The sequence below is a fragment of the Elephas maximus genome, chromosome 9 (assembly GCF_024166365.1).
Source record: "Elephas maximus indicus isolate mEleMax1 chromosome 9, mEleMax1 primary haplotype, whole genome shotgun sequence".
Classification (NCBI taxonomy): Eukaryota; Metazoa; Chordata; class Mammalia; order Proboscidea; family Elephantidae; genus Elephas; species Elephas maximus.
Genome location: NC_064827.1, coordinates 105398603 through 105413824, shown reverse-complemented (window position 1 = coordinate 105413824; position 15222 = coordinate 105398603). Strand labels below are relative to the sequence as shown.

The following is a 15222-nucleotide window of genomic DNA, read 5'->3' as shown; positions in this document are numbered from 1 at the left end:
AAAGTGTGCGAGTGAGGCAATAGGGGTGGGAGTGGATATAGTGCCAATGAGGACAAAGAGAGGAAAGGAGAGAAGAGGCAATAGGGTTCCTCAAATCACCCCGCCTCTGCCTGCCCCACCACCTCGAGAGGAAGAAAAGGCCTGATGTTTCCATGACCTCAGGTTTTCTGGACTGTTGAGCAAACAGAATTTAACTTGAACATTCTAAATACAGTGTTAAAAAGGAACCTCGGCAAAGGAAACTGATTTGCTTACCAGAGTATCATCACTTCTGGCAACACTCATGTTGCTTCTGGACAGGAATGACCTGGATAATCTTTGGCACAGTGATATCAAGCGAACCGATTGCTTTAAAAACAAAAGAAAACAACGGAAGGAAAAAGGCAGGGAGAGAGAGAACTTATGTAACAATCCTCAAATGAGTGCAAATGGCACAGGCTTTGGGATAGTGCTTACTGTTTACAGCATACAGTCTTCGGGGTGGGCAATCTCACAGGTGGGCTGGGTGGTATTTGCTTAAAGAATAACTCTAAAGGCCTTATGAACCAAGACAACGGGATGGAGAAAGATGCTCCTGAATTTCATTATTAAACCACAGACCTGCATGCTCCACACCCTTCTCTCCTGCTACTCTGATCTCTGCTCTTTGGGACACGTGATCTGACCCGGGACAAGCCCCTTACACGTACCCCCCTCATGTTTTTCAGGGGCCTTGCCCTGTATACTCTGGTCAATGAAGATCTAACAGGTGCATGGATAATGCTAGGTAATCTGACCATCAGACCTCACACAGAGGTGGAAACCGACAGGTAGGGGACCCTTAGTCTATAGGACAAATACGTCAGCATTTACATTCAACGGCAGAAGCAACATGTAAAGAACGTGTGTCTGTTTACTGTGTATTTTAAGCTTTATTCTAAGGGTATCTTCGGGGCTAAAAGGAAGGTCTAAAGTCTTCTAGTATTATGGGCCTCTTCATCCCTGTCATGACACCCCCAAACTTGATGAGCATGAAAATGAGCTATATTTCTGGCCCAGTGCTAGGGAGATACCTGCTTCCCCTGGATTTGATACGACCCTGGGCACGGAAAGCCATCCTGCAGCCTTCTTAACTACAAACTGTGATTTTTTTTTTCAAGGATGGCTGGTATGCACACACAGCCTGTGCAGAGGCTTTCAGGCTGAGGAAGCTAAAGGGCTGCACTGCAAATACTCACAGCCCCGCCCAAGCTCCACTCACGCTAAGGAAGTCAAAGGGCCACACTGCAAATGCTCACAGCCCCGCCCAGGGTGAGGAAGTCAAAGGGCCACACTGCAAATGCTCACAGCCCCGCCCAGGGTGAGGAAGTCAAAGGGCCACACTGCAAATGCTCACAGCCCCACCCAGGGTGAGGAAGTCAAAGGGCCACACTGCAAATGCTCACAGCCCCGCCCAGGGTGAGGAAGTCAAAGGGCCACACTGCAAATGCTCACAGCCCCGCCCAGGGTGAGGAAGTCAGGGCCACACTGCAAATGCTCACAGCTCCACCCAGGTTGAGGAAGTCAGGGCCACACTGCAAATGCTCACAGCTCCACCCAGGTTGAGGAAGTCAGGGCCACACTGCAAATGCTCCCCACCCACCTCACTCCCCGCTCCAACCAAACCATTCATAGACAAAGGCTGTTGAGAGAACCATTTCCCCAAGTTCTGGTGTAAATATAATGCCCGGCTGCGTACCACAAAGAACAAGTCTGTTTAAAACCTGGTTCGTGGGGCCAAGAGAAAAGACTTCGCTATAACTTTATTGAGCTGAATCCAAAATATGCCCTTGGAATGGTTCCGATTAAAAAAAAAAAATGCAAAATTACATTTGAAAATAGGAGTCGAAAGGACTGAAATATCGTTTTTGCCTATCTCTGAAAAAAGGCTGGTGGTGCAGCAGACTACAGAGTGAATTAGAACAAAACAAAACCCCAAAAAACCAACCAGATGGATCGATATTTTCCAAATGGCCATTATCAAAAGAGATGGACTTTGAACAGACAGGGTTCTGCAGAGGAAACAGAATTTGCCAACCCCTCCATATCAAATAATCTTACTTTCCATTTTTTTCGGGCTGCGAACTTCTTGAATTTCTCCATGTTTACTGCTGACGCTTTTCTACTAAGTGCTTGCTGTGTGTCTTTAGGCTAAAATGAAAGTCCAAGAAAAAAAATTTTTTTTTAACTCTCAAATTATATATGACAACTTTTGGAAACCTCTCATTAGGCAGCATGTTGACACACATTTACCTCATGCAAGTAGCACAACAAGGTGGGGTAGTACGCAGAACCTAGGAACCCAGTCTCGGGAGGCTAATGCTTGTGTCTGAGGGTTTGAGAGCCATAAAGGCTGGATACTGGGGAGAAGCGAAAAGTTGAACTTGGAGCCAAGATGAATGACAATTTTCAACACTGATAGTTCAAGAATGCCAAGATTCACAGCAAGGCCATGTTATGAGACATTTTAACTTAATCAAGTAATTTAGACCTAGGAGGGACTTCAAACCAAAGGCAAAACCAAACCCATGGTGGTCGAGTTGATTCTAATGCCTAGCAAACATATTGGACAGAGTAGAACTGCCCCATAGGGTTTCCAAGGTTGTAAGTCTCTATGGAAGCAGATTGCCACATCTTTCTCCTGCAGAGTGGCTGCTGGGTTCGAACTGCTGACCCCTTGGTTTGCAGTCCAGCACTTTAACCACTGTACCACCAGGGTTCCTGGAGGGACCTCAGAGCTCAGTAAATTTGGCCTATCCCCTAATAGTGTTGCTGTTGTTAGCTGTAGCTGAGTCAGCCTCAACTCATGGCAACCCCGTGCACAATGAAACAAAATGCGGCTCAGTTTTCAAACATTCCCGTGATTGGTTGTGGAATCCACTGCTGTGAGTCATAGGGTTTTCGCTAGCTGATTTTTGGAAGTAGACTGTCAGGCCTTTCTTCCTAGGCCATCTTAGCCTGGAATCTCCAGTGAAACCTATTTAGTATTTCAGCAACACACAAGCCCCCACTGGCAGACAGGTAGATACACTCTAATCTGTTAGTTTTCTTAGAATATGGCACAAGAGCAAACACAATACCCCGGATGTGGTCTGTTGCTAAAATCCATAGTAACTTGCAATATACTCTGGGACAAATGAATTCCGTTATGCCTCATAATACTCAGGAGTTGCTGGGTGTTGCAAATGGTTAACATGCTCAAATACTAACCAAAGGGCTGGAGGTTCAAGTCCACCCACAAGCACCTTGGAAGAAAGGCCTGGCAATCTACTTCTGAAAAATCAGCCATTGAAAACACTACAAAGCACAGTTCTACTCTGACATACACAGGGTTGCCATGAATCAGAATTGCCTCCATGGCAACTGGTCTGGTTTTGGGCTATAATTACTTCAAGAGCAACCTAAAATGTAATTTACCTTGATCCAGGGGTGCTGCAAACTGTCTTGAATTGTCATTCTCTTCCTTTGCGGGTAGAAGAGGGAGAGAAAAAAAAAAATGCTGTGACCAGAACAGTAAACACTGAGGTTGTTTCCATGCGGGCGGAGCCTACCAAACAGACACTCTAGAAAACGTAGTTTGGGGCCTGCTTCATGGAAGAAAGCTGAAAATTACATCGGTCTTTCCGTGATGATTCCATGGTGCCTGCAGAAGCTGACTGAGCAGATAACAAGGACACTGCATTTTCTGAAGTGTTTCCTTTCACCAGGCAGAAACACCCAGGGGCTGATTAACGTGGTGGCACGTGGGGAACAGAGCTGACGCCTGGCTAGCTGAGGCGTGGCGCAGCGCCTTTCGGGAATAAGACACTCACTTTGGATCCTTGACCAGAAGTCTCCTTATGAAATCTTTGGCTAGGGCACTGGTATTACTGAAGTATTCTTCCTCAAATTCATAGTTGACGGCAGATACATTTGCTAATGTTTCTTGCTTTGTGTCTCCAAGAAACGGGGAGGCCCCACTTAAGCTGTTAAAAATAAAGGGAGGCACAGAACATTTATAGTTATCTCTCATGTTGCCATTTTGTTCCTACAATACCTGATAAGGGGAGAGTGGAATAAGATTATCTTCTGGCCCCTGGGCAAGCACTAGCGAATTCAATTACATTTTATAGGACAGTTAACTGTCATGAATAAAACAGTTAGCGTAATGCAAAAGATTCATTTAAGAAGTTTATCTGGAAAAGTGTCTTGTAGTTAAAAACCCCTTTTTCCTATTTTCTCAGCAGTGACAGACAGCCAAGCTTTCCTTCAAGCGACTATGTCATAGTTTCTGAAGAAACCTTTAGAATTAGGAGAAAACGTTTCATTAGCATAAACTAAACGTGTTCTGGGGGTGTAAAATGAATATGTTTACATAAAAACCATGTGTCAGCAGAGGAGATCAACCTCACGCCTTTAATGATTAATAAAACATATGGTCTCATAGAAAATGGCTAAGGGCGTAGTTGTGGATTTTGATACTTACAGAATATAGGTTATTACCCCAATGCTCCTAAGACAGAGGGAAAAAAAAAAACAAAACAGGTCAGAAGTGTGGTAAAATAAATCAGAAAGACAACACCACCCAGACAGGCTCCTTACCACATGTCCGCCTCGAGACCAAGGGGTTCATAGTTGACTATCTCAGGAGCTAAGAGGAAATAAACACACACTTAGCGGGGGAGGGAAGCAAACGTCAGATTCTATCTTCATGTATAAGTCAGAAAATGGGCCAGGGATATAATCCTATAGAAAAACCAAAAAACCAAACCCACTGCCGTTGAGTTGATTCTGACTCATAGCGACCCAACAGGACAGAGTGGAAAAAAAGAACTGCCCAATAGAGTTTCCAAGGAGTACCTGGCAGATTCAAACTGCCAACCTCTTGGTTAGCAGCCATAGCACTTAACCACCACGCCATCAGCGTTTCCAAAACCAAACCCGCTGCCGTTAAGTCGATTTTGACTCATACCAACCCTATAGGACAGGGTGGAACTGCCCCATAGAGTTTCCAAGGAGCGCCTGGGGGATTCGAACTACAGACTTTTTGGTTAGCAGCCGCAGCACTTCACCACCAGGGTTTCCTTATAATCCTACAGCAGAGGAAATTTTGGATCATCACGTTTATGAGAAATAAAAGAAACTTACCAACAAACTCTGGTGTCCCAAATATGTTTTTGAATTCATTTCCAAAGTCAATTTTATGGGCCAACCCAAAGTCAATGATCTTGATCCGAGGTTTGGGGACATGTCTATCCAAAAGCATTATGTTTTCAGGCTTAAAAAAAAAGAAGCAGCTATGATATACTATGGTAAGGACAAGGATGACAGAATATTTCTTCCCCTCTCCTAAAAAACCCCCAAAACCCACTGCTGTTGAGTCAATTCCAGCTCATAGAGACCCTATAGGACAGAGTAGAACTCCCTCATGGGTTTTCTAAGGAGTGGCTAGTGGATTCAAACTGCTGACTTTTTGATTAGCAGCTGCGCTCTTAACCACTGCACCACCAGGGCTCCTCTCCTAAAAAAAGCAACCAAAAAGTAGGGAAAAAGGGTAGTTGAAAGAGAACACCAGGAAAAAGAAATGTCTTGGTTTAAGTTTTTCCAGAAGAAAATCTAAGACAAGGATTCGGGCGCAAGTGGTGTACATGGAAAGTGTCACCAGGAAATAACGAGGGGACAGGAAAAGGAGAGAAGGAAGGAAGCTGATACAAGGTGTCTTGTCTTATTAAGGTATGGGTGACTGCAGCGAAACCCCTCTAGGGAACTCGGGAAGAAAGAGTAGAACTCAGAGTTATTCCAGTGGAAGCAGGGGAAAGTTGGGGGGTTTATCCACCACCCCCTCATCCTACACTGTCAAGAGCTGCTGTGTGGGCATCTACTCTTTGGCATTTTCAGCTCCTAGGGCCAGAAAAAAAGACATTAGGCAGAGAGTCGCAGGTGTTTGCAGTGAGCAGCCTTTGGGGAGTTTACATAGGAATGAGTGTTGGGAAGATACAGGCAAGGTTTTTTTTATTGTGTTAAAAATACATGTAACACATCTGCCGATTTGGCATTTTTTTACATGTACGATCCAGTGACGCTGATTGCATTTATCATGTTGTGCAACCATCACTCATATCCACTGCCAAATTTTCAGATGGGGTCTTGATATCTCTGCTACAGTAAGTATGGAGAAAACCCTCCCCTCTCTGAAGTCTGATCCTAGCACCAGTTATCTGAATCATCCCCCTGGCAGTCATGCACACCCGGCTTTGTGACATCTCTTCTCACTGCTTTCAACTGTGACTTGAATCTTACATTGTCACTTCCTGTCTCACATGTTTATGTCTTCTCTTTCCAGGAGACCATAAACTCTTTGACAGCTGGGAATATGACTTACATTCCTTTTTATAACCCATCATTCCTTACCTCCAGCCAAGCAAAGACCCCAGTTAGCCACCCTAAAAGTTTGGTTTGATTGAGTTAGGCCCATTAGCCTCTGTAATGAAAGGAGAACACAGCTCAAGACACCTTCCATGTTATCTGCCCTAGAGCCACAAAGACAAATTTTGACTCATAGTGACCCCATGTGTTATAGGCTAGAACTGCTCCAAAGGAGGACATTCATGGCTGCAATTTTATGGGAGCAGATCACCAGGGCTTTCTTCTATCATGCCTTTGGGTGGGTTCGAACCACCAACTTTTAGGTTTGTAGCCAATCATAAGCAACCCGTGCCCTCCAGGGACCTCCAGGAGCCACAGGGAGAGTGAAAAGTGTGTCAGCCTCTGGCCACACCAGCTGGAGATGTCCTGGTAATCAAGAGCAGCCCCCTTGCTTAAAGACCCTACTGGTAAAACCCCTCAATTCTTCACCACAGATTCCACAATGAAAGCGTTCATCTTAAGCCTCTTCCCCTCAAAAAGCAGAAATCCCTGCAGCAGGCATACATTATCTACTTGCTGATTTATATTGATAATTCTGTTTGATAAACTCATGCAGGAAAAAAAAAAATGTATGTCTTTAAGATGCTTATTTAATGCCTCCATTTCTCTTACAAACAGTGCTGTGGTCTGCATCCGCTTCCACCCGGATCACAGCCTGCAACCTACCTTAAGATCGAAGTGTGCAATCTGAAGGGAGTGCAGGTAGTAAACACCATTGAGGATTTGTTTGAGGAATTCTGTTGCTTCCTCTTCAGTCAAAGATTCCTTCTCAGCTAAGAAGTCGAACAGCTCGCCACCTGCAACACTGAGAGCCAGGAAGCCAAGGTTATTGATGACAACTGTTTCACACTGATTTGTTCACTCACAGACTACCGGAGTACTCAAACTCCAGGCAAGAAAACAGCATAAAGATATGCTGAAACAGCTAGGCACGAATCAATACACCTTTGGAATTCTGCATCAAGGCGCATTTATGCTTGGTGGCGTAGTGGTTAAGAATTCGGCTGCTAATCAAGAGGTCAGCGGTTCGAATCTATCAGCTGCTCTTTGGAAATCCTGTGGGGGGCAGTTCTACTCTATCCTGTAAGGCCACTATGAGTCGGAATAGAGTTGATGGGAACGGTTTGGTGTTTGGTTTTTGTTTTGGTGCTTGGAAGAAATTGGGTATCATTTTCCTAAATACTATGTTCACAAATGGGGGGGTTGAGGGGGGACAGAGATCCGATGGGGGAAAAAATCAACGATTCTTCAGAATATTTTAATTAAACCTATTTAAAGGTGAGGTCTTAACTCACTGAGAAAAATTTAAAACCTACAAATGGACAGTGTATATGATTTATGGACTATATCTGCATATCCCTATTAGAGGGTGCCTAGAAAATCCATCATCTTAAATTCTTAAACCAAAAATCGTAATATATGGTCTGAAAAGGATTTTTCTTTTTTGTTTGTTTAATATGTAAATGCTGTTGCTAGCTGCCTTTGAATTGGCTGGACTCATGGAGAACCCAGGCACAACTGAAGGGTCCTGTGTCATCCCCATGATCGGTTGTAGATAGGACCTTTGTGATCCATAGGATTTTCATTGGCTGAAGATTGCCAGGCCTTTCTTCCCATAGTCTGGAAGCTCCGCTGAAACCCATTCAGCATCATAGCAACACACAAGCCTCCCTGACAGACGGGTAGTAGCTGTGTATGAGGTGTGCGGGCTGGGAATTGCACCTGGGTCTCTTGCATAAAAGGCAAGAATTCTACCACTGAGCCACCAATGCCCCCAGTGATATGCAAATACTTCTAAATTCATAATTATCACATTTAGTAATGAATTTAACACAGCGCTTAATTAAAGTAAATAAACTGAAACACAGAACTGAACAGCACATGGTTACCTGAGGACTTCTTTAATCTGCCTTCCTTACCAGACTCTAACTCCCGTGAGGGCAGCTGGTGGCCGGTGTCCCCCCACCTCCCAGCACAAGGCAGGCACTCTGAATATTTTTATCAAGTGGATGAATGAACAAACTCCCCTAGGAAAGCCACGATGGTGATTAATGGCAAATAACAGGGAACTTTTAATAAGAGTTTTTTATAAGTTAATCCTTATCAAGTTTAACCATACATGCACAACATAATAATTAACTGCAATTATGCACATAACTGCTGTGTTCATTCTCTTTCTTGCAGCAAGACAGCTCCATAAACATACCTACCGCATTTACATCCACACGGAGTAGAAAACTGAGATCCACAAGATTCAACAGCCACCACCCAAGAGCAGTTTTCCTAATGTTTCAGACTTCCCCCTCATCCCTGCGGCACCCTCCAAGTCCAGGTTTTTCTCAGCGGGGCTCGGGATCCCCTGGCATCAGAATCCTTGGGATGTTTTTAAAAGTGCAGGTCTGGGCCTTCAAGTCTTCACGTAGATGTCCACAAACACAATGACTGTGTCTGTTTACCCTACAAGACTTGTTTTTAAAATACGTGGGCCAACTGCATGAAGCAGAATGAAAGAGAAGACAGCTGCTTTTGTAAGACTCACATGGTGAATCCCATGGGCACGTGAACCCCAAGGGCAGGTGCGTCCTGGCCTGGAGTATCTGGGCCCTTTTATTTTTCCCTTTTTAATATTATGTTCCGTTTGGTGAAGGTATAGGTTCTTTGGAATTGCATTCACAGGTCTTCTTTCTCTACTTTGATAGTCGATTTAATGAAAATGCCACGTTAAATTTTTTTTTTAAATAGAAAGAAGTGGATTCTGCACCTCACTTCCAACCTGCTTCTTGAGAGTTTCCAGGAGAGGGGACCAGGAAACTCAGCATTTTGAACGAGCACCCCAGGTGATTCTTTGCTGGTGTTGCTAGCTGCTGTCGAGTCCACTCTGACTCATGTTGAGCCCACGTGCAACAGAATGAAACGCTGCCTGGTCCTGTACCATCTTCACGATTGTTGGTATGATTGAGTCCATTGTTGTGGTCACTGTGTATTTTGAGTGCTTTCCAAGATAGGGGGCACATCTTCCTGCACTGAATCAAACAATAGTCTGTTGTAATCCATAGGGTCTTCACTGGCTGATTTTCAGAAGTAGATTGCCAGGCCTTTCTTCCTAGTCTGTCTTAATCTGGAAGCTCCACTGAAACCTGTCCACTGTGGGTGATCCTGCTAGATTTTGAAACAGTGGGAACATAGCTTCCAGCATCACAATAACATGCAAGCCACCACTATGTGACAAACTGACATATGGGTGGTGGAGGTGATTCTTAGCACACTAAAAACTAAAAGCCATTTTTCAAGGTCATAAGTACATGCCCCTGCCTTAAGTACAAGGCCTCCCTCTGATATTTAACTTCAGGATGTTTATCAGGAGGCTGAGGTGACTGGTCCACCCCTGGGGCCCTTCTCCAGGAGCCTGGCAGAAGTGAGAATCGTCCACGTGACTCCTCCCTGGGCCCTGAGCATCAATCAGCCTCAAGGAGGGCTCTACCAGCCCTGGGTGGGAGGGGTGGGGGGAGGTTGGGCAGGGAGATGCCACAAAGCCTGAACCCAGCCAGGAAGCAAAGGAGCCCTGCCCAAGGAGGGCAGAGGCCTGCAGGTGGCATGGGAATGTCCCCCTGGAAATGGGCTACCTCCCTCTCCGCCCCCCCCACACACAGCCCTCAGCCTCCTCTCCTGGGAGACACAAGTCTGCCCTGCCCTCTCCTCTGCACCCTAGGCCTTGTATTCCCACACTGCCTCCCCACCCAATTACCGGAAGCCCTCCCTCTTCTCACCTAACCAAAGGTCAGCAATTCGAATCCACCAGCTGCTCCCGGAAAACCCTACCTACCGGGCAGCTCTACTCTGTCCTATAGGATCACTATGAGTTGCAATTGACTCCACAGAAACGGGTTGGTTTTTTTTTTTTGTATTTCTTTTAAAAGGTCCCTGGGTGGCCCCGATCATTTGTGCTCACCTGCAAACTGAGAGGTTGGTGGTCTGAACCCACCCAGTGGTGCTGCAGAAAAAGGCCTGGTGATCTGCTTCTGTAGAGATTACACCCAGTAATGGAGCAGTTCTACTCTGTAGCACCTGGGTCGCCATGAGTCGAAATCAACTCAACAGCAATGGGTTTGTTTTTCATTCCTCTTAAAACAAGCAAAAGGGGCAGAGGGAATCCTTCAACTACAAAACCCAAGCCAAACCCACTGCTGACAGAATGGAACTGCCCTATAGAGTTTCCATGGCTGTAATCTTTATGGAAGCAGACTCCCGTATCTTTCTCCTGCAGAGCAGCTGGAGGGTTTAAACCGCCAACCTTTTGGTTAGCAAACAGGATCCATCCTCCAACTATAAAAAACCAACCCAAACTCATTACCATAGAGTCGACTCCGACTCATAGGGACCCTATAGGACAGAGCAGAACTGCCCCATAGGGTTTCTAAAGAGCACCTAGTGGATTTGAGCTGCCAATCTTTTGGTTAGCAGCCGGGCTCCACTACAGGAGGGAAAAAAGAGAAAAAAATGGAAACCTGTGACCCAAACAACCCTGAGAAAGATGTTTCGTCATAGATTCACTCTTCCATCCTCCTGGTGTCTGCACTCTCAGGGTGCTGGTCTCAATCCTTCACACTGACTTCAGCACCATGGGGGGCAGTCGAGAGTGGGGCACATCCAGGCGCAATTCTTAACTCTGCACCTTGCTAGCCCTGTGACCCATTTCTTCTGTCTGAGCCTCCTTTTTCTCCTCAGTTAATCAGGGATGAGGGCTGTGAGGTTAAAGATAACAAATGCATGAAAAGCACCTGGCTGGTCTGGCCTGTGGTCCAGACTCAGCACGTGGGAGCGAGTGTTATCCTAAGGGCAGGAACCTCTCTCCTGTAATGCCCTACCGATCTCCCCTGGAGGTTCCGACATGAAGGCCCCCTTCCTGCCCTGCTTCTCCCCTCCCCTCCCCCTCAAATGGGTTGATCTCTAGTCTTTTAGCCGCAGAACTGTGAGAAAATACATTTCTGTTCTTTTCAGGCGCTCACTTGTGTCCTCGTGTTACAGATGCACTGGGTTACAGGACAAGTTCCCAAAGCAAGGGGCCAGGATTGCAAAACGGCAGTGCCTGATCAAGACGGAGAGCAAGGAGGCCTGAGCTGCTCCTCTCATTTTCTTCGTCGGCCCTTCTCACAAGTCTCTGTTCAAGCCTCACATTGTGCACGATGTGGTCTCACACCATGACTTGTCCTGGGGGCTGCATCATCAGGTCCCATCTCACTGGCCTCAGATCCATCACTGACCTCTTGACGCCCCAAAGGCCCTACACAGACACTCATTGCCCCTAATTCCAATCTGAGGTCTTTCCTCCATTTCCAACTTCCTCCTGGGAGGGCACATGCCTTTGTCATAAAACTCTACCTATAAAATCTTTAGTAATTAGTCAAAATAATTAACACTGATTTCAGCAAAGGTTCGGGAACAATAACAAGCATCATTTAATAATAACCCCTACTCAGCCCCCATGACCTCGGAGGGGGAAAGTGACCTGAGGCATTTTTCCCCCCAGGCACTTTCTCATGCATGCTGTTTCTGGAACCAGAACACAAATACTTATCAGTGTTGTTGCGGAACAATAGAATAATGCTAACCAGGAAATCAGCCAAAACCTCGGTACTTTTACTCTTTGTTTCAAATTTTACATTTTGCTCAAGAGAAGGAAGATGGATGGAAGGAGAGATGAGTAATCTCTGCAGCAAACTGAGAAGGCAAGTTTAACCTCCTTTATTAGGTCTTTGAGTCAGAGTGTTTTAAACAGTAGCATTATTATGGAAATTGTATGAAATGCATGCTAATAAGCATTTGCTATTTTCACCAAAAGAATATGAAGGCTTCTTCCCCACACCTTCCACTACCACCAAAAGTTCCCTAAAAGTTATGGGGTCATAACGAAATGTAACTAGGGCACATATAAGAACAAAGCTTCAAAAACAAAGCTTCAGACAAAGATTAGACTGGACTATAAAACATAAAATAAAACTTAAGAGTGTGCTTCTTAGGTCAATCAAATACACAATACCAAATGGGTGCCTCCTGTCCAGAGGTAGGATGAGAAGGCAGGAAGGGACAAGAGCTGATTGAATGGACACAAGAAACCTGGGTGGAAAGGGGGAGTGTGCTGTCACATTTAGGGATTGCAACTAATGTCATATAACGATACGTATATAAATTTTTGTATGAGAAATTAACTTTAGCTGTAAACTTTCACCTAACACACAATTAAAAAAAAAAAAAAAAAAAGTAGGCCGTCACAGTAACATGAGAGAAATGACTGCACCGCCAAGCACTGTGCCACGTGCTGGGTATAGAGAGATGAACAAGACACAGTCCCCAGCCTCACAAGGCTGACGGGCCTGAAGAGAGAGATGCGTTAGGTTGGACCATATGAAATTCCTATTTCTTTAGGTCATAAGCAGTCAAGTATCGGCAATTTAATATGGTTCATTCTAAATGTAAAGATAATTATCAAATAATGAAGTAAGAACAAAGATGGAGCCCAACCAGAGGGCCTAGGGGGTACAGAGAAGGGACGTAGCTTATCTTGTCAGGTTAGGGTCTGGGACTTGTCTGGAAGGCAGTGGTATCTGTGCTGAGTCACAGTGATTTGTAGTTATGCTGTAGGGGAGAGATATTCCTCATAGAGACAACATGGGGAGAAAGAAAAGGCTGTGATAGTTAAGGTTGTGTGTCAACTTGGCTGGGCCATGATTCTCAGCGGTTTGGGAGTTATGACGGAGCTTAATAACACGATCCCTTCCACGATGAGATCTGATAAAATGTGATCACCCCCATGATGGAATCTGCTGTGAGTAGTCAATCAGTTGAAAGGGAGTTTCTTTGGGCCTGCACGGAATGTGAAGCTGACTCTCTGGCAAGGCTCATGGACAATGAATAAGGAAGACCGAAGAAGAGTTGACGCCTTTGGATTGTGGTGTTGGCGAAGAATATTGAATATACCATGGGCTGCCAAAAGAATGAACAAATCTGTCTTAGGAGAAGTACAACCAGAATGCTCCTTAGAAGCAAGGATGGGGAGACTGCGTCTTACATACTTTGGACATGTTGACAGGAGGGATCAGTCCCTGGAGAAGGACATCATGCTTGGCAGAGTACAGGGTCAGCGGAAAAGAGGAAGACCCTCAACGAGGTGGACTGACACAGTGGCTGCAACAATGAGCTCAAGCATGACAACGATTGTAAGGATGGCGCAGGACCGGGCAGTGTTTCGTTCTGTTGTGCACAGGGACGCTATGGGTCGGAACCGACTCGATGGCACCTAACAACAACAACAACATTCTGGTGTATGGTGGCAATGGTGGTTAAAAGCTCATCCACTAACCAAGAGGTTGGCAGTTTGGATTCCACCAGCCGCTCCCTGGAAACCCTATGGGGCAGTTCTATGCTGTCCTGTGGGGTCACTATGTGTCAAATCAACTCGAAGGCAACGGTGTTTTTAACGGGTATTCTGGGTACAAGAGATCCTAGGTATAAATTGTTACTGTGCCTGGCTCCTAACTAAAAGACTGGAGTTTCGAGTCCATCCAGAGATGCCTCAGAAGAAAGGCCTGGAGATCTACTTCTGAGAAATCAGCCACTGAAAACCCCATGGAGCACAATTCTACTCTCGCACACATGGGACTGCATGAGGTGGAGTTGACACAACGGCAGCTGGTTAACTGGTTATTCTAGTGTACGTGATGTGAAGGCACAAGGTGACCACCTCTTGGCTTTGCTTCTAAAACAAAAAGCAAAAAACCCTTGCCACTGAGTCCATTCTGACTCACAGCAACCCTGGAAGACAGTGTAGAACTGCCCCACAGGGTTTCCAAGGCTGTAATTTTTACAGAAGCAGACAGCCACATCTTTCTCCCACAGAGCGGCTGGGGGGTTTCAACTGTGGACCTTTTCGTTCGCAGACCAGTGCTTAACCACTGTGCCACCAGGACTCCTTTACTTTGCCTTTAAATAAACCCATAACTGAACCTCAGTGCTTTATTGTCATTGCTAAGTGTCCGATGTTCTTGTTGATCTAGGGGAAGCCATCCAGGGTTTTCACTATCTCCTCTCTCAGGTTCTAATTTAAATTCCTTAGGTAATTGACTGAGGACCTTGGTGAATGCAAAGTTGAAGCTGGGGAATGTGAAAGGGAAGATAAAACACAATACACTCTTTTTTGCATTTGTTTGACAGGTGTGAATATAAGGTTGGAAACAGATTCAGAGGAGGGAGAACACCACTCCCTGCTCCTCAGAGGAGGGAGAACAGCACTCCCTGCTCCTCAGAAGAGGGAGAACACCATTCCCTGCTCCTATACTCTGTAGCCCACAAATCAAATAAATAATATCAAAGGAGTCCCTGACCTTACCGCCTTCTCTGAATTAGCCCTTCCTGCTTTGAAACCAAGCTGTATTTGAAAACACATTTCCTGTCTGTTTTTGCCTCAAATCCACAACTTGAAAGGAGTTCTGGATTCCCACAGAAAAGCATGCCTGGTACTCAAAATTCATGGGGCCCGGGTGAGCTTTCATTTTACCCAGGGAGTCGTGCAAACAGCAGGAGCCTTCTGAAGGTTTCTAGAACAAAGTCCATAAGGGAAGAATATTGCCGAATGGTTAAAAGGCATTGGAAGAAGGTGTCCTGGGTTCAAATCTGGACTCTGCTTTGCAACCTCCAACAGGTTGCTTTCTGAGCCTCAGTTTGTCTATAAAACGGGAATGTTTACCTACTGCTCATCATTATTAACGGGGATAATAATATGACTTACGATCTGAGTGTGTGTCC

General features: G+C 45.4%; 1 protein-coding gene across 4 annotated transcripts in view; it reads right to left on the bottom strand.

Moving 5' to 3' along the window:
- Positions 1-15222, bottom strand: part of DAPK1 (death associated protein kinase 1) — a 223757-nt gene that overhangs the window by 67104 nt on the left and 141431 nt on the right. For all 4 annotated transcript variants that reach the window (XM_049897030.1, XM_049897031.1, XM_049897033.1 and 1 more), the window contains exons 4-11: positions 7090-7228; positions 5146-5275; positions 4600-4648; positions 4484-4510; positions 3831-3983; positions 3436-3481; positions 2080-2169; positions 256-348 (exon numbers count right to left, since the gene is read on the bottom strand). In XM_049897030.1, the coding sequence (XP_049752987.1) occupies positions 256-348; positions 2080-2169; positions 3436-3481; positions 3831-3983; positions 4484-4510; positions 4600-4648; positions 5146-5275; positions 7090-7228 (727 nt within the window). The remainder of the gene's footprint in view (positions 1-255; positions 349-2079; positions 2170-3435; positions 3482-3830; positions 3984-4483; positions 4511-4599; positions 4649-5145; positions 5276-7089; positions 7229-15222) is intronic.